The sequence below is a fragment of the Heteronotia binoei genome, chromosome 4 (assembly GCF_032191835.1).
Source record: "Heteronotia binoei isolate CCM8104 ecotype False Entrance Well chromosome 4, APGP_CSIRO_Hbin_v1, whole genome shotgun sequence".
NCBI lineage: Eukaryota > Metazoa > Chordata > Lepidosauria > Squamata > Gekkonidae > Heteronotia > Heteronotia binoei.
The window spans coordinates 18657012-18676070 of NC_083226.1; the positions used below are offsets into that span (position 1 = coordinate 18657012).

Consider the following 19059-nt stretch of genomic DNA (forward strand, 5'->3'; position numbering starts at 1 on the left):
AAGTGGAGGAGTGGGGAATCAAACCTGGTTCTCCCAGATAAGAGTCCACACACTTAACCACTACACCAAATTGGATGGGTACAGACTGAGAAAATGGTGGTCTGTGGAGGTTCGAGGTGCGTGGATTTCCTGAATCACAAACTTCCACTGTCTTTCCTGGTTTACCAACTAGTTTGTAATTCATGAGGCCCATGGGGATCCAGAAGTGCCTTCTGAGTCCACTTCTGGGTCACGGACTGTCTCCCCTCCCCAAAAATTGCGGTCTGTGGGCAGTTCATCAAAACTACAAATGCACAGACTGGGCAGGTGGACCACAAACTGCCCCCTGGTCCGTGACAAGATTAGGGTCGTGGCCATCCCTACTTGCAAACCTTCCAGCTCGAGTCATTCACCGCTTCATCTTACTGTGTAAAAACCCCATTCCCGGGGAATCCAAAAAGGACCCAGTGGTTCATTACAGTATTGATTTCTAAAAAAGGTAAAGGCAGTCCCCTGTGCTAGCACCAGTCGTTTCCGACTCTGGGGTGATGTTTTCATGGCAGACTTTTTTACGGGGTGGCTTGCCATTGCCTTCCCTAGTCACCTACATCAGAGGTTCCCAAACTTATTTGGTCTAACACCCCTTTTTCAGAAGAAAAAATTACTCCACGCCCCCCTCCCCCCCGTGTGCTCCTAAGGGGGGATATTCTTTGCGCGCAGGCGATGATATCATTGCGCCAGCCAGCAGGCAAGCCCAGAGTTCCAGGCGGCACACACAAGTGCTGCTGCACCGCCACTTTCCTTCACAGGGCAAACATTGTCTGTGCTTGTTGGAGGTTTCAAAAGAAGCCTCTGCTGCCTGCTGCTGTTGGGTTGAAAGCGGCTGGGCGGGCAGCACCTTCCCATTGCGCTTGTCAGCTCTTTGGAGGCTTCCTTGGACGCCTCTGATAAGCTCAGGCAACGTTTGCCCTGCGAAGAAAGGCAGTAGTGCCCAGGGCTCTTGGCTTGCCTGCTGCCTGGCGTGATCGACTCACATGGGAAGGGGGACTAAGGGGGCACCCAGCAGTGCTCCTTAGCAGGGTGGCATCCTAGGCAATCACTTACCCCACCTACTCCCATGCGCTGGCCCTGAAGAAGACACTCTGTGTCTGGAGCATTGCGATTGGCTGAAATCAACAGAAGCGACCACCTGGTAACCAGAGGGCTTTAAGAAGCTTGAGGCTCTGCAGAAAACCTTGTGAGGAGAAAGCTACAGCTTGGAACTCTTCAGAGAAGTTTGTGCAGTTGTCTCAGTGCTTCCACTGTCCTGACTTGAACTGTACTGCTGAGAGAGAAACTGCAAGCAACCTTGAGAAGCTGCTAGGTGTGGCAAGTATTGGCTAGGATAGACTAATAAGGTTTTTTGTTTCTGTGTTTCTTGTCTGTCTGCACACCTCTATTTCTTTTTAATTCTGCCTTGCAAATAAACTGCATCCTTCTTATATTTTAATTGGAAGGAGTTCTGGTCCTCATTACTAGTCTAATTGGATGAATTCACACTAAGTAGCAGACAAAAAGGAACCCTCTATTTTTGTTAATTGGAATTTTTCTCTAAATTAGAAATTCTGGACCCCTCCCAGAAACGTGATGTTTTGACACCTCCCTTCTCATCTTTCTATTCTCCCATTAAGCTTCCACCAGCCCCTTATTTTTATTCACTGCCCCCCAATTGCACCCAAGGCTACCACCACCACCCTGGATCGTTCCAGCGCCCCCCAGGGGGCAATATCACCCACTTTGGGAAATACTGATCTATACTTTCCCCCCAGAAAGCTGGTTACTCATTTTACCGACCTCGGAAGGATGGAAGGCTGAATCAACCTCGAGCCGGCTACCTGAACCCAACTTCCACTGGGATCGAACTCAGGTCATGAGTAGAACTTGGACTGCCGTACTGCAGCTTACTGCTCTGCCCCAAAACTTATACAGCCTCTTTATTCTTTATTCAACACTCAGTTCTGTGCCACAGGGCTCTTACTAATATTGATTTCTAAGCAGGGATAAATAAAGGAGCCAACTACGGCTGCCATTCTGAATTGTCCAAAGTCCTCATAGGTGCTCATGCAGGGGGCTCAAGTTCTTCTCATTAATTCCCATTAAGAAGGCTTGTTGTTTACAACTGTTTTCCCAGATAACTAACAACCTCTCAAAATACAGCCTGGCAGAGCTTTTTTGTAGCAAGAGCTCCTTTGCATATTAGGCCACACACCCCTGGTGTAGCCAATCCAGCAAGAGCTTACAGGGCACTTAGTAAAGGGCCTACTGTAAGCTCTTGGAGGACTGGCTACATCAGGGGTATGTGGCCTAATATGCAAAGGAGTTCCTGCTACAAAAAAAAAAGCAAGTCCTGAAGCCTGGTGCCACTAATCTGCTTTTTGTTATTATGAAGAAATTTGCCCCCAATCTCCCTAACCTTCCTCACTTTTTTAAAGAAAGAATCTTCCCTTCTCCAGCACGGCTAATGCATGATTGTACCTTTCAAGGCATGTTTCAGTCACACAGTGAAGATCCTTGTCCGGGGGAGGGGTGGGGGAGCACTGCCAAAACAGCATTTTCAAAAAAAACCTGTACAGTCAATCAGATCTCCAGTGGCCAATCAGAAGGCTTGCTGGGCAAAAGCCCCACCTGACCCCACCCACTTTCTAAAAACTTCCTGGTGGGTGTCAGGAAGGGTGTCAGAGAGCACCAGGAAACCCGTGGGAAACCTGTTTGGGAACCCTGCTGTAGCCTCTCCCAGAGGCATCACTAGGGTGGGTTGCACCCTGGGGTGTAACTGATTCAAGTCACCCCCCCCCCCATTGGGCATCACCCCTTTTGGAGGGCTGCGTCACCCCCTCCGCACACAACCCCGCCCACTTCACATGGCCCCTCCCTCATCCGTAATCCAAGATACCAGTTTTGCAGCATTTAAGTTTCCCCCACTCACCCACACACTTTTAGCTGAGCCGGCGGCATTGCGGCCCCGGTTTCAGAATCCCGGCCAGCCTACACACAGCAACAGCGTTCTAGTCTCAGGGCCAGCCCCTTCCTGTTGGGGGGAACCATGGGTCAGTGCCTGGGGCCAATGAGAATGCTCTGGGGGAGGGCTGATGGCCCCCTTGGCCCCGCCCTAGTGACGCCACTGGCCTCTCCTGAGGAAATCAGAAATGAGGTGGGGGGGAGAACTTGTTTGTGCCAGCATTATAAAAGGGGGAGTTGGGAGGGGAAGAAGAAGAGGACTGCAGATTTATACCCCACCCTTCTCTCTAAATCGGAGTCTCTGAGTGGTTTACAATCTCCTAGATCTTCTCCCCACCCCTGCATGTGTTTTGCTCCCCCTAGTGGTCAATTCGACACTACACCGATTTTCATCCAATTTTTACTCCCAGTTTAAATCTGCAAGGATATATGCTGGAAATAAACCAGCATTTATCAACCATGCTGTACATGTTTCTGGGAGAGGGGGAGAGAGGAGGCTTTGCATACATACTAGAACCAGTTTGGTTTTAAAACACAAAGCTGCTGCCAGTGCTGGCCACCAGTGTTCCCTCTAAGCTGAGCTCATGTGAGCTAGCTCACAGTGTTTTAGCCTCTGGCTCACACATTTTCATCTTAGCTCAGCCTGCTCAGGAAGGATGGACCCTGAGCAAGCTAACTGATGTAGTAGCTCACAACTTTAATGCCAGGAGCTCACAAAGTAGAATTTTTGCTCACAAGACTCCACAGCTTAGAGCAGGGATGGCCAGACTGTGGTTCGGGAGCCACATGTAGCTCTTTCACATATATTGTGTGGCTCTTGAAGCTCTAACTACCCTGTTGGCCAGCTTGGAGAAGGCATTTAAAGGTAAAGTTGCTTTCTCTCCACCTCTCCCTCCCTCCTTCCATTTCTTCCTCCCTCCCTTCCTCTGACGTTCATGTCTTGTGGCTTTCAAACACCTGACATTTATTCTACGCAGCTCTTGTTAAGCAAGTCTGGCCGCCCCTAACATTGCTGGCCACTATCAATACTTGCAAGTTCTTACACTCATTAACTCCTACGGGTAGGGAAATAGTCCTGCCCTACCTTCTTACCCAATATGAAGTCTGTAGTGCTGCACAAGGTGGGTCTTGTACCGGAATCCCTTCCCACACTCTGCGCACTTATAGGGCTTTTCTCCCATGTGGGTTTTCCGATGTCTGGTAAGATGCGATCTCTGTATAAAGCCCTTCCCGCACTCGGCGCGCACGTAAGGCTTTTCACCGGTGTGAGTCCTCTGGTGCTGGGTGAGTGTCGAGACGTCGCCGAAGCTCTTCCCGCACTCGGGGCACTCGAAGGGCCTCTCTCCCGTGTGGATTCTTTGGTGGTTGACGAGGCGCGAGTTCCGGCTGAAGCACTTCCCGCACTCGGGGCAAAGGAACGGCTTCTCTCTTGGATCTTCTACTAACCAAGCAGATGCTCTACCACTGAGCCACTGTCCCTCCCCAAATTGAGGCAGATTGTGAGAGGGAGGGCAGGACGGGATGATCTGGCAGCAATGAGGATCCTGTGAATTTAGGGGGAGGTATTTGTGAGTTTCCTACATTGTGCAGGGGGCTGGACTAGATGACCCTGGAGGTACCTTTCAACTCTATGATTCTATGACCCTTGGGGTCCCTTCCAGATCTCTGTTTCTATGTTTCCTCTGACTTGAAGAAGACCATAAGATGACAAAGGTCAAGAAAAATAGTGTTGCGTCAGCTGGGCTCATGGCTTCGAATGTTTATTCCAGGTGCCATAAAAGCTGTGCCAGCAACAGGAGACGGAATACAGGCCAGTTAGGACACGGAGAGGTCTCCGTGCAGGAAAGGGGGCACCCAGGGGTCATGTTGTTGAAAAAGAGGCGCCGGAGCTCATTAGCATAGCTCATTTGCATAAGCCACACACCCCTGACATCACTGGGAGGTGGACTAAATTCTATCAGCTCAGCATCTACCTGAAAATGCTTCTTGACTTAGAATGGTCATAATAAATCCTTACTCCCATCGTACTTTTTAAATTACTTTCTCCTATTTGGCCACAGTGGCATGAAGAAGATTTCCATCTGTCTGCTTTGTATGTTTGGTTCTTTCCCCCACTTTTTTTTTGTGGGGGGGAAATATTAGAAAGTTTGTCAAAATTCTCACAGAGGGTTTGGACAATGGAGCCCAGAAGCAGGTATCTGTGGGGGGAGGGAGGGGGGAGAAAGAGAGAGCACCATAAAATGTAGAGGCTCTGGAGCACCACTCCTGTGAGCTCCTGCCCAAAACGAGGCTTGGGGGCACAGCTCCTTCTGCAGCACATAAAGGGGAAACCTTCGAATGGCTCCATTCAAATGGAACATGAAGCCATCACTGAATTACAGTCACTTTTGTGGAACCAGGATCTGCCTTGCAGAGAAATTCTGGTTCGCCAAGGCAACGGCCTTTGTCCTGGCCAAGCAGTTCAGTAGGCGGAGAATACGAAGGGGCAGTGCCCGTGACCACACAACATGTGAAACCAGAGTTCAGACTCAATCCCGGTAGCGAAACAGCCTCAAAGCAACAGCTTCCAGTCCTGGCCGGACAGCTGGCACGCTAGCTCACGTTCACACAAGCAGCCTCAGTGTCGTCAACCCGGGTTTCGCATTATGTCTGAACTCAGCAGCAATTTGCTTTAACTCAGACCGCAGTGGGATTCACTGAATTGTGGTGTAATAAAGGTGGCTTTTCTGCTTGGGTTAAGCGAGGCCTTTCTTTTAATCCTCTGCCCTCCAGTTAGTAAACCATTGCCAGGAGGAGGAAAAGAGGAGGGGGAGGAGGAGGGGAAGAAGAAGAATGGGATTTATACCCTGACCTTTACTCGGAGTCTCAGAGCAGTTCGCAGTCTCCTTCCCTTCCTCTCCCTGTAACAGGCACCCTGTGAGGTATGTGCGGCTGAGAGAGCTCTGAGAGAGCTGCTCTTGAGAGAACAGTTCTGAGGGAGCTGTGACTGGCCCAAAGTCAGCCAGCTGGCTGCATGTGGAGGAATGGGGAATCAAACCCGGTTCCCCAGATCAGAGTCTGCCGCTCTTAACCACTAAGCCAAATGGGGTCTCTGGGAGAGACCTGATCTCACGTTACAGTGAAAGCACACGCAAGTACGTGCATACTCTTGTTTGTACGAATGAGCCAACACATGTTCTCTTTACCAAACTGGGGACAAGTATTGGGAGACAGGGCCAATCCCAAGTTTTGGAGGCTGCTGGGCAGCGAGTACCGTGGAGCCTCTCCTCTCCTCTCCTCTGCCCACCAACAGCCCCCTCTGGTCTGCAGAAGCGGCCTCCTTCTGCCCGTGAGACCTCCCATGTGCCTTTTCTCCAATGGCACCTGGCAGCATGTGGCCATTCTCGCTGCCCAAAAACAGCACCGCTCGGCATCACCCCCCTGTTCCGGTCACACAGAGACTAGTCTTTCTTTCCTGCCCTCTGATACTATCCCTTTGGTGCAGGATGCTATTCTCAGGGACAAGACTTCCTTCTTGCCATCTCTCCCACATACACCAAGAAGGAGCACGCTCCCCAACTCTGGCACCATTGGGGGCAGGACATGGCATTTTGCATCTGCTTCTGTCCTAGCAAGTTCTCTCAACTATGCTATCTGCATCCAGCCTAACTAGACAGGGCTGTCAAACATGAGGCCCGTGGGCCTAATCGGGCCCCCGGAGAGCTCCTATCAGGTCCCCAAGCAACTGGCTCTTGCCTGCTTCCTTCTTCTCCCCCTCTCTTGCTTTCTTCTGAATCTCAGCTCGCATTGCAAGGCTTGCTCAGTCGCACAGGAGCTACAGAACGTAGCCTCAATTTTCTCCATTGGTTGAGGCTCCTCCCCCTCCTGGTCCCCTGGGGAGGGAGGGAAAGAGCCAGAGCTTCCTTTGTTGCCTGGATCCCGTGGGTGAAATACAAAGAAAGCACCTTTAAGAACAACAAGTGCTGCTTTAAGCATGTTTTATTTTAATTGTTAAAACCTTTGTGTTTGTGTCCTTTAAAAAGTTTACGTCTCTGCTACCTAATCTTAAATAGGTACGCACATGGCACGGCCCAACACGGTCTCGTTCATGTTAGATCCGGCCCTCATAACAAATGAGTTTGACGTCCCTTAGATTCTAACCCTACTCTCACCTATACTATCTGCATCCATTATAGCTAGTCAGATCAGATCCGATCTCTGTCTCTCCCCTATCTGAGAATGCTGTTGCCTTATCGATGTTCGAAAGTGAGGATTGGCTCTGTGTAACTTTCTCCAAATGGTCAGTGCCCCTTATTGTGTTACAAAGTTTACTCGCTTCGCTCTTCCGTAACCTTGTCTTAGTCATGACGTTACGCTGCTCCGCATCTTCTGGATCCCATAGTTAATGCACCAGGCCACACTGGGCATAAGATGGGGCAATCAATAGCAATTATTTACTAGCCTTGACTTCCAGCAATCTGTGGTCTGGTGGATGGGGTGAGGGGAAGAAAGAGGACGGGGATCCCTCTCCCTTTTCCTCTTTCCCTTAAAGGTAGTCCCCTGTGCAAGCACCAGTCGTTTCTGACTCCGGGGTGACACTGCTTTTACGTTTTCATGGCAGACTTTTTATGGCGTGGTTTGTCATTGCCTTCCCCAGTCATCTACACTTTCCCCCCAGCAAGCTGGGTACTCATTTTACCGACCTCGGAAGGATGGAAAGCTGAGTCAGCCTTCAGCCGGCTATCTGAACCCAGCTTCCACCAGGGATCGAACTCAGGTCATGAGTAGAGCTCGGACGGCAGTACTGCAGCTTACCACTCCGTGCCACGGGGCTTTCTTTCCCTTATCAGGCATCTCTCCCTCTTTCTCCTTCACTCTCCTTTTCCACTCTCATTCCCTGGGCTGGCTCTAGAATGTCTGGCATTCTAGAAAAGGTTAACTTCTGGCGCACGCACCCCCCAATCCCCGCACTGATAACATCACCAAGTCACATGGGGGCACTCAATTTGGCGCCCCCCCCCCCCGAGGGCCAGTGCCTTTGGCAATTGCCTAGTTGTAGGGCAGGCCAGTTTGGTGTAGTGGTTAAGTGTGCGGACTCTTATCTGGGAGAACTGGGTTTGATTTCGCATTCCTCCACTAGCACCTGCTGGAATGGCCTTGGGTCAGCCATAGCTCTGGCAGAGGTTGTCCTTGAAAGGGCAGCTGCTGTGAGAGCCCTCTCCAGCCCCACGCACCTCACAGGGTCTCTGTTGTGGGGGAGGAAGATAAAGGAGATTGTGAGCCGCTCTGAGACTCTTCGGAGTGGAGGGCGGGATATAAATCCAATATCTTCTTCTTCTTCTTCATCCCTCTTGCCTCCTCCCTACCAAGGAATAAGGAGAAGGACCTTCCAGACAGCCAGCAAGTAGGGCTGCCAACTTCGGGTTGGGAAATTCCTGGAGATTTGAAGGTGAAGCTTGGGGAGGAAAATCAGTAGGATGTAGCATCTTCTGAAGTGGCCATTTTCACCAGGGGACCGGATCTCTGGAATTTGGAGTTTAGTTTACTCTGAAGCAGGGGTGGCCAAACTTGCTTAATGTAAGAGCCTTGTAGAATAAGCATCAGATGTTTGACAGCCACAAGGGATGGAGGGAGGAAAGAAGAAAACGAACAGATGAGGGAAGTGGAGAGGGAGGTGCAAAGGAAGCAGCTATAAATGCATTCTCCAAGCAGATGGCTGGCTTGGATTGGACAAACGATTTAAAGAGACAAATGCCTTCTCCAATGGGGCAGTGGGGGCTTCAAGAGCCACCAATAAGAGCGAAAGAGCCACCTGCGGCTCCTGAACTGCCCAGTTTGGCCGCCCCTGCTCTGGAGTCTGGGAAATTCCTGGAGCCTGGAGGAAGCCTGGAGGAAGTTTCAGGAGAGAGCTCCACGGGGAATGTAAATCTGTAAGACCTTCTCTGAAGCTGCCCTTTCCTCCAGGAAACTTGAGCTCTGCAATCTGGAGCTCAGTTGTAATACAAAAGAACCTGAGGCCCCACATGCAAGGGGAGAAAAAGGTTGGATCAGTGTTTTTCACTCTTCTACAACCTGATGACTTTGACTTTGGATTTATTTATTTTTTAAATGACCCCCCACCCCACCCTCCTTTCCTTTGCTGGGCACATAACCACATACTCTTTTCAAAGTGCATGAGAAAAGTTTATTTTCTCTCCCTCCAGAGTCTCATGACAATGTCATGAGGCCTTCATCATCTACCAGGGGTGCCAAACATGCGGCTCAAGGGCCGAATCAAGCCCCCGGAGGGTTCCTATCAGGCCCCCAAGCAACTGGCTGTCATCTGTTTCCTTCTCCCTCTCTCTTGCTTCCTTCTGCTTCTCAGCTTGCTTTGCAAAGCTTGCTCAATCACACAGGAGCTACAGAGCAAAGCCTCAATAGTCTCCATTGGTTGAAGCTCTTCCCACTCCGGGAAGAGAGGGAAAGAGCCAGAACTTCCTTTGCCCAGTTTTCTAGATCCCACAGGAGAAATACAAAGGAGGAGGAGGAGGAGGAGGAGGAGGAAGAAGAGGAGGAGGAAGAGGAAGAAGAGGAAGAGGAAGAAGAGGAAGAGGAAGAAGAGGAAGAAGAGGAAGAAGAGGAAGAAGAAGAAGAAGAAGAGGAAGAGGAAGAAGAGGAAGAGGAAGAAGAAGAAGAGGAAGAAAAAGAGGAAGAGGAAGAGGAAGAAGAAGAGGAAGAAGAGGAAGAGGAAGAAGAGGAAGAAGAAGAAGAGGAAGAAGAGGAAGAAGAGGAAGAAGAAGAGGAAGAGGAAGAAGAAGAAGAGGAAGAAGAAGAAGAAGAAGAAGAAGAAGAAGAGAAAGAAGAGAAAGAAGAGGAAGAAGAGGAAGAAGAGGAAGAAGATATTGGATTTATATCCCGCCCTCCACTCCGAAGAGTCTCAGAGCGGCTCACAATCTCCTTTACCTTCCTCCCCCACATCAGACACCCTGTGAGGTGGGTGGGGCTGGAGAGGGCTCTCACAGCAGCTGCCCTTTCAAGGACAACCCCTGCCAGAGCTATGGCTGACCCAAGGCCATTCCAGCAGGTGCAAGTGGAGGAGTGGGGAATCAAACCCGGTTCTCCCAGATAAGAGTCCGCACACTTAACCACTACACCAAACTGGCTCTCTGGAAGCACCTGGAAGCTGCTACACCAAACTGGCTCTCTGGAAGACCAAAAAGTGCTAATGTTTTAAGCATGCTTTATTTTAAGGGTTTTTTTTTAAAAAAAAATCTTTAGTCACGTTTGTGTCCTTTCAAAAGTTTATATCTCTGCTACCTAACCTTAATTACGTATACGCAGGGCCCGGCCCGACATGGCCCAGTGTGGCCTGACAAGGTCACATTTATGTCAGATCCGTCTGTCATAACAAATGAGTTCAGCACCCCTGATCTACACCTTTAAAATGAGTTTAAGAATGCTATTTCAATTAATTGCACACGGCCTACACGGTCAGGTTTTCAAACTATATAAAAAAGGGCGTCCCCTGTGCAAGCACCAGTCGTCTCCGACTCTGGGGTGACGTTGCTTTCACAACATCTTCACGGCAGACTTTTTATGGGGTGGTTTGCCATTGCCTTCCCCAGTCCTCTACACCAGGGGTGGCCAACGGTAGCTCTCCAGATGTTTTTTGCCTACAACTCCCATCAGCTCCAGCAAGCATGGCCAATGGATGGGGCTGATGGGAATTGTAGGCAAAAAAACATCTGGAGAGTTACCGTTGGCCGCCCCTGCTCTACACTTTTCTCCCAGCAAGCTGGGTACTCATTTTTCCGACCTCGGAAGGATGGAAGGCTGAGTCACCCTGAAGCCGGCTACCTGGAAGTATACAGTGGAAGTATAGCTGATTCTATAGAGCTACAACTCAACAGGCCCTGCCCCGTGTTCTAATCCTGAGGTGGCCAAACTACACATTGTGTGGCTTTTGAAGCCTCCACTGCCTCTTTAATTCGCCAAGCCAGCCAGTGGCTTGGAGAATGCACTTAAAGTTCCTTTCTTTCCATCTCCCTCTCCCCATTTATTTTCCTTCTCTCCTTCCTTTTTGTAAAAACGGGGGAGGGGGAGGTGAAAAGAAAGCACCTTTAACTTAAAAATGCATTCTCCCAAGTGGCTGGCTCACGAGCACACACACACACGTGTTTTGAGCCAAGACCCGGGCTCCCTCCTGGCCTGTGCCAAACAAGAGAAGAGCCGATCTGAGTCAGCTCCAGCTTTCCAGCAAAGATTCTGGGCCGCGTCCTACCTCTTCCCTCCACCCCGACGCCACCACCGCAGGCCCGGCTGCCGCTTCCCTGCTTCGGCGGCCGGCTCTTTCTCTTTGCTGGTCAGCCTGCCCCCTCCCTCCTTCCCTCCCCGGCTACGCAGGCCTTACCCCGAGGCGGCAGGCGGGCTCCTCCTGGAAGGAAAGGCGAGAAAGGCTCCAACCCCTGCTAGGCCGGACCCTCTCCGCCTTGGCCTTGGAGCCACGGAGGGTCATTCCCAGGGCGGCCTGGCTTCGAAGAATTGCAGATTTATACCCCGCCCTTCGCTCTGAACCAGAGATTCAGAGCGCCTTACAATCTCCTATATCTTCTTCCCCCACAACAGACAGACACCGTGAGGTGGGTGGGGCTGAGAGAGCTCTGACAGAAGTTGCCCTTTCAAGGACAGCTCTGCGAGAGCTATGGCTGGCCCAAGGCCATTCCAGCAGCTGCAAGTGGAGGAGTGGGGAACGAAGCCTGGTTCTCCCAGATAAGAGTCCATGCACTTAACCAGTACACCAAACTGCCTATGGATGACCCAAGACCATTCCAGCAGCTGCAAGTAGGAATCAAACCTGGTCCTCCCAGATAAGAGTCCACGCACTTAACCACTACACCAAACTGGCTCTCTTCTTGCCCGGCGCAGGCCAGGGGGGAGTGCCGCCGCTGCTCCGAGTCTTGGCTCAAAACTGGCTCTTTGCAGGCGGATCTCACACCCCTGGGCCGATGCTCTTCTCATGCGCTTTAGCAATGGTTTTGGCTAGTGCAATCCCCCCCTCCCCTTGACACAGGAAAGTCCAGCTGCAGGAGTCCCGTGGGCTGCCAATCCCCAGGCGAGTTGATGAAGCAAACTGGAAACCACAGTGTAGAGCTTGGTTGACATAACAGGAGAAACACTGTGAAAACTTATACACTAAAATAATTTCTTCGCAGATCCAAGCGGGCAGCCCTTTTGGTCTGAAGCATTTGAACAAAGCAGGAGTCAAGTTGCACCTTTTAAGACCAACCAAGTTTTATTTAGAACGTAAGCTTTCGTGTGCTCTCTAAGCACACTTCATCAGACGAGCGGATCAGGTATTGTGGGCTGAAATACAAGCACTTTGTTAAGAGTGCAGACTGGTCACATGGTAAAACAGTGTGGCTTGGCCATTTGGTCTGGATAGCCATAAAAGGCGATAAAGTCCTCTGCCACTTGGTGTTTCTGTAAATCTAGGTGAATCGCAAAAGGACGTGCATTTCCCAGTTGTAGTCCACCTAATTTACTTATCAGCATCCATCTCCACACACTTTTTCTTCTCTTTTCAAATACACTTTTAATTAGAACTCAAAATACACTTCTGAGCACAATTCATCTAGCTCTAACCAAGCTTCAAACCTATAAGCAATTCTGTTGGTTCCAATAGTCCACACGCAGTCCTGCAATCGCTAGGTATATATCGTACTGTCCTTGAATCCCGTTTTCTGAATCGTGTTTCATTGGTCACTTCCATTGGCTGCCTGATTGTTATCCGGAACCCGCGCTAAGGCAACAGCTCACTCACAAAAATTTACTTCTCTTGTTTGCACTATTGGTTCCGGATAATAATCATGTGGTCAGTGGATGTGGCAAATGAAGCACGATTCAAACCTGGGACTTGTGTAGCTGTACCTGTTGGGACAGAGGATTGCTAAAAAGGTAAAGGTAGCCCCTTTACCTTTTCGCTGTTTTCATAATGTTTTCACGGCAGACTTTTTTATGGGGTGGTTTGCCATTGCCTTCCCCAGTCATCTACACTTTTCCCCCAGCAAACTTATTTTACTGACTTCGGAAGGATGAGTCAACCTTGAGTCGGCTACCTGAAATCCCAGCTTTTGTTGGGGATCGAACTCAGGTCATGAGCAGAGCTTAGGACTGCAGTGCTCCAGCTTTAACACTCTGCACCACGGGGCTTCCTAAATCCTGCCTTTGCTCCCTCTCCAGGGACATATCCCTTTTCGGCTTCCAGCAGCCAGGCCGGAAGTCTAGCCATGTGCACAACCACTGCAGTTCATGGCAGCGCTGTGAGAAATCTCAAAACTAAAACTCACAAGCATTAGAGGATTAAGGGGCCCACTGGAGCACTAATGCAGGTAGGGGAGTTTGAAGAAATTTTCGTAAAATCATTAGACCGCAGTAACTAACGAGGCCATGGCCCAACAGAATCCTCTCGTATCATGAGTAGAGCTATAATGAGACTGTTCAACAGACCTGTTGGGGAGGCAGGATATTCTTTAAAATACACAAGAATCAGAATCCGTTTTAAGGCTTCATCTCCAGCATTCTGTTATGTTTCTAGAAAGGAAGTATACTATTTCAGTAAATCCACATAACTACTATTGTATTGAGAAACTAAGTTTACAGTAGTCTCCGCTACATCTTCACACAGTCCCGCAACAGTGTGTTACTCGACCTGATGCAAAGTACTCCAATCTAAGCCTACTGATTTCAATAGGGTCACACTGTAGATCAGGGCTGTTAAACATGTGGCCCAGGGGCCGGATCAGGCCACCGGAGAGCTCCTATCAGGCCCCTGAGCAACTGGCTGTCATCTGCGTCCTTCTCCGTTTTGCTTCCTTCTGCATCACAGCTTGCTTTGCAAGACTTGCTCAATCACACAGGAACTACAGAGCAAAACCTCTATTTTCTCCATTGGCTGAGGCTCCTCCCTTGGGGAGGAAGAATAGCTTGCTTTGCCAGGCTCTCCCAATTGCACGGCAGAGCTACTGAGCCAAGCCTCTCTTCCTTCTGTTGGCTGAGGCTCCTCTCCCTCATCCCCTGGAGAAGGAAGGAAAGAGCCAGAGCTTCCTTTACCCAGTTGCCTGGATCCCATGGGAGAGCTACCTTTAAGAAAACACCTTTAAGACCAATGGGTGCTAATGTTGTAAGCATGTTTTAACCTTTTTTTAAAAAAACCTTTCAATTGTGTTTGTCTGCGTCCAATATGACATTTATGTCTCTGCTACCTAATCTTAAATAGGTACACACATGGCTCTGTCTGACATGGCCCGGTCCAGCCCAATATAGCCCATCCTGACAAGGTCTCATTTATGTCAGATTCGGCCTTCATAACAAATGAGTCGTAGCATATCTCTGCCCATTTTTATGCCCCCCCCCCCTCCAAAAAAGGCAGCTAGACAGAAAGCAGGACACAGCAAATCGTTTTTCTTTTAAAGACATTCTTTATTTTTATATACAATATTCTTTTTAAACCTTTTAAAAATTACATATGCAGGATTACCAGCTCAGAGAGAGCCGGACGCTTCCCAGTCCAGAAGGCTGACTTCTCTTGCCCTTTTAATGTTTCAGAAGAAAAAAAAATTACAAATTCCAGGAAAGTGACTAGAGGCCAGACGGCAGGTCAACATCCCCTTATGAACAACGTTGAAAAGACAGATCGACTAAACCAGCAGAGTGACACCCCGATACCAGTGGTTATCAGCAACCGCACCCCTTACAGTCTTGACATCTTAGCCGTTAAACTGCAAACCAGGTCTCTTCCTCAATTAATTGGTTACGGCAATCCAACCCACGGGTTAAAAACATCATTTGCCAGCACGATGCACGAGGAACTAGCCTTCGACCGCTGCTTGGGTACCTTCCTGCTAAAACAATCTTCCTTGTGGGGTTTTAATAGCTCTGACCCAGCGATAGGATTTAGTGCCTGAACCCCCAGAGACCCTTGCCCGATGTCCTTACAGCATAAAGCGGGGTTAACCCAGCTGTCAGCGATTGCTGTTTTAAGGGCAAGTTTAGCTAACCCCAGAAAAGCAGTCTGGCCTTAATGAAGTCAGAACAGCAATCCAAAAAGTGCGCGTGTAAATGACCAACCCAAGAAAAAGTGCTAAGTGAAACAGCCGGTGCTCGTTGGAACCGGGCTTCTCTTGGAGGAGTTACGTCCAAGATATTTATGGCTTTTCAACATGTAAGAAAGCTGCTGAAGGTTTGTGTGTGTGTGTATTGTTTCAACCTAGCTATATATTTTCAGTGTCAAAGGAGGAGGGCGACTCTTTTAAGGCCATAAACATCTACATTTCCAGCTCTCCTCACTGGATAGTCGAGAAAGTATCTGTTGATTTTTTATATATATATATATATATATATATATATATATATATATATATAGTGACGGACTTTAACAGGATGAGTAGACTAGAGAATCTGCGTTCAGTCGACAGTATAAAACTGGAGCCCTGGAATTCTTATGTGCTAATAAAGAAAACCATTCCGCAGCTCAGCTTAAGTCACGCTTTTGGTTTTGGGGCTAGCCCAGAAAGAAGGTTGAGGCACATCTCCCTTCCACAGGTCCTCGAAAGCCCGATTCACATAAACACGCTCAGCGCTTCATTACAACCGTCAAGTGATGACTTGCAGGTAAAAGTGGACCACGGGGAGAATCGGCATCTCACTTCCAACTGTGAGGCTTTTCAAGAGAGGCAGTTCAACCAATCAGCTGCCAGTCCACAAATTCACGGTAATTAAGTGCAGGAAATGGATACCCACGTGTAGGCAAACTGGCTCCCGCAAACTACGCTTTCTGTGGATATCCCAAAGAGAGGTCACGCTAAAGAAATAATAAGCTTTTCGTGGTTTTATTTGGAGGGAAAGTAGCCCTGCTGCAAAATTACGGACTGAGACAGAACGGGGTTTTTGGCCGGAATGCAAAACTTGGAAACAACCAAACGCAAAAGATTCGTTTCGAAACATTTACCCCCTGTAAAGACTGCAATGGCAGCAGCAGAATTTAAAGGCAAACCATCTTAAGTGTTTCAAATCTATGTAATTTATACCCTCGTTCTTCTTCTTTACCCTAAAACTCAACTCGATCATTTATCCCTTCAAACTGCTAGATTCTGGATGAGTTCTTAAATTATTTAAACAATTGTTATAACTTCCGTTGGTGCATCATGCGCTAGGCTCCTGCGAATCCTTGGTGACCGGTGTCAGGATTTTCATGTTATCAAGTGATAACGGCATAGCTTTATGTTATCGAGGGATAACTGCAATCAACATACCAGTAACGTTATGTGGAATTTGTCCCTCAAGCTCATCCACATTTTGGAAATGCGACAACTAAAGCTGGAAGAGCCATCCTTGGTGGCCATCTTTTTTGTTCCACAACAACTGCTCAGTCCTTGCCGATGCTCACTTCAGCCAAAATTAAGAAATGAGGACAAACCATTTCATAAGAGTTATTCTCTATAGGGCAGGACATGTATTGTATTGAAAGGCAGGTAACAGGGATGATAGTCCAGCAAGTGAAAAGTACTGTAATCAAACTCAATTAAGTACATTAATTAAGTGGTTCGTAACAGCCCCTGAAGTCTCAGAGGAAATGAATGAAAAGAGCACTTTCTCAATGCAATAATTGTAAACAGGGCTTTTTTGGGGAAGCAGGAACTCCTTTGCATATTAGGCCACACCTCTCTTATGTAGCCAATCCTCCAAGAACTTACAGGGCTCTTATTACAGGACCTACTGTAAGCTCTTGGAGGATTAGCTAAACCAGGGGTGTGTGGCCTAATGTGCAAAGGAGTTCCTGCTATAAAAAAAAAACACTCTGATTGTAAGCATTACAGAACAAGTAGTCTGGATTTTGTGTGTATGTGTCCAGCTCTGTTTAATGCTATCTCATTTTCTCTCTCTCATCTCTGTCCTTCCTTGCTTTTCTCTGTAAAAACACAGCAGGGACCATCTGGAGTTCTTTGGAGGGAGGGGGGAGAGCGTTTCAGAGGAATGCAAGAGAACTTGAAGACACACCCCATCCTTTCCCTCCGGCCCCTTGATACAAAGATAATCTCACAGGAGCAAAGTGTCCAAAAGCAAGGTTCAAGTTACCGGCAGTTGTTAATGAGAGCGGGAAAAAAATCTAATTTTAAACTGCTCCTTTGGAATGGAACAGATGCAGTTGCCGTAAGTCATTAATTACTAATTAGGTGATTAGTCTGAACGATGCTAGGAAAGCACTGCAATCTGCTTCTAGTTCTCTGCAAATAAACACTCAAGTCGCCGTTTGCTTGAGCACGGCACTAATTGTAATTCTGAACTTCCAAGTTTTATTTTTTGCGGTTATGTAAGCAACAGCCATGGATTCACCTGTACTGTAGGGAAAGCTCTCAATGGGAATTTCGCAGGTTCTCCCCCCCTTTCAAGCTACACCTCTGGAGGGAAACATCTCCTTCCACTTCCTTTGACTACAACCAGAGCCTTTTGTTTTTTAAGCAGGAACTCCTTTGCATATTAGACTACACCGATTTACCCAATCCTCCAAGAGATTAGAGTAGGCCCTGTAAGAAGAGCCCTGTAAGCTCTTGGAGGACTGGCTACATCTGGCGTGTGTGGCCTAATATGCAAAGGAGTTCCTGCTACAAAAAATGTCCTGACTACAACTGTCTTTGGGTAGGGACACTGCTGTAAAGGGCACTGCTGGCTTCTCTCTTCCTCTCTCACAAAGTGGACCCCCTTAGCTTTGACAAAATATCATCTCCCTTTCCTATCGCGGACAGCTGCTGAGGACGGACAGAAACTCTTCATGAGCACATATCCCCATTCGGTTTCCCTGTTTTGGGGCTTAAGCTCTGCCTCTGCATTCCAGCTCCGCCAGACCCCTCCGGTTTAACCTGGCAACACGCCAAAACTAGTTTCACGCAACTGCCTTCTTTGCAGTTTGCCCAGTTTTCAACCTGCCTCCTCACTCCTTACCTATGTACGCAGGATGTTGCGTAGAAAAGGAATCTTGTGGCATAGTCCCGTCACCTTAGGATTCTTTCTTTTTTTTGTGCTGACCAACACACCCATGTGCATCGTGCTAGTGCATCGAGACGTCTTTTTGCACACGTTTTAATTCACACACACAGCCCTTGTGTGCCTTTGAGAACTAGGACTGGCTGGGGTGGAAGGAAAGAAGCAGCCAGCTGAAAATTGCAGTAAATTGCACCTGCACTGTGACTTGAACAAAAGATGAAAATAAATAACGGAGGACTGATGCTTTGGGACTGTTCTGCAAAGAACACTAGGCAATTTGGAAGGCCCGGAGAGTTCTGTATGCATCTCTGTCACAGCAGTTTGCAAACAGAAAAGGACCATTTAAGAAGAGAGTTTAGCAGTAAGGTGCCACTTTTGCGTACAAGGATCCCGGAAGTTGTATGTGCTGCTTCCATACCCAGAAGAGGCGGCTAAAAGCCCAGTTCCAAGCCAGCTCCCTTCTATATAAGCTGAGCACCGTTTTATTTTCACTACCCTCCGCCCATTACTCTTTGGCAAAGCAGACACTTTGGACCTATCTCACGCACCGTACAGAGTTTTGCCACTGGTTTGAACCGCTGTCAAATCCAACCCTGTGCTTCTACAGACAGATCTACTCTAGACACAGCAGCCTGGATTTGGAATTTAAAACATCCCCGCTCTACAGCTGGGATGACGCCACCTAAAATTGCACATGTTCGTCATTTGCGTACCTTGCTTGAAGATTTGGGTGGAATATCTGGAATTCTGCGTTTGCTGAGAGACTGGGGAAAGACGGCAATTTCTGGAAAAGAGGTTACAGTAAAAAAAAATAAAAAATACAGACCTGAATACCCAGGGAACGAACGATTGGCTAAACGGAGATTGGCTAAATGATTGGCTAAGCCGCCTGATTTCTGCGATCCCTTCCCGAGACTTATGGGAAATGTTTCCTTAACAACTGGCCATCCGTTTTCAGGCTTCTCTGTGCTGCAGACTGCCACCCACAGACCCTGCCTGCAGAGACCATGCCAACACAAATGGGGGCTATTTCAGCCCATTACCCAGAATTCCATCCCTCTCACCACAACTGGATCTTAACCATTA

The 19059-nt window shown here is 48.5% G+C and overlaps 1 protein-coding gene across 1 annotated transcript in view; it reads right to left on the reverse strand.

Annotated features, from left to right (window-relative positions):
* Positions 1-4064: 4064 nt before the first annotated feature.
* Positions 4065-19059, reverse strand: part of MAN1A2 (mannosidase alpha class 1A member 2) — a 106934-nt gene continuing 91939 nt past the window's right edge. The window contains exon 12 of the mRNA XM_060236321.1: positions 4065-4414. Within this exon, the coding sequence (XP_060092304.1) occupies positions 4065-4414 (350 nt within the window). The remainder of the gene's footprint in view (positions 4415-19059) is intronic.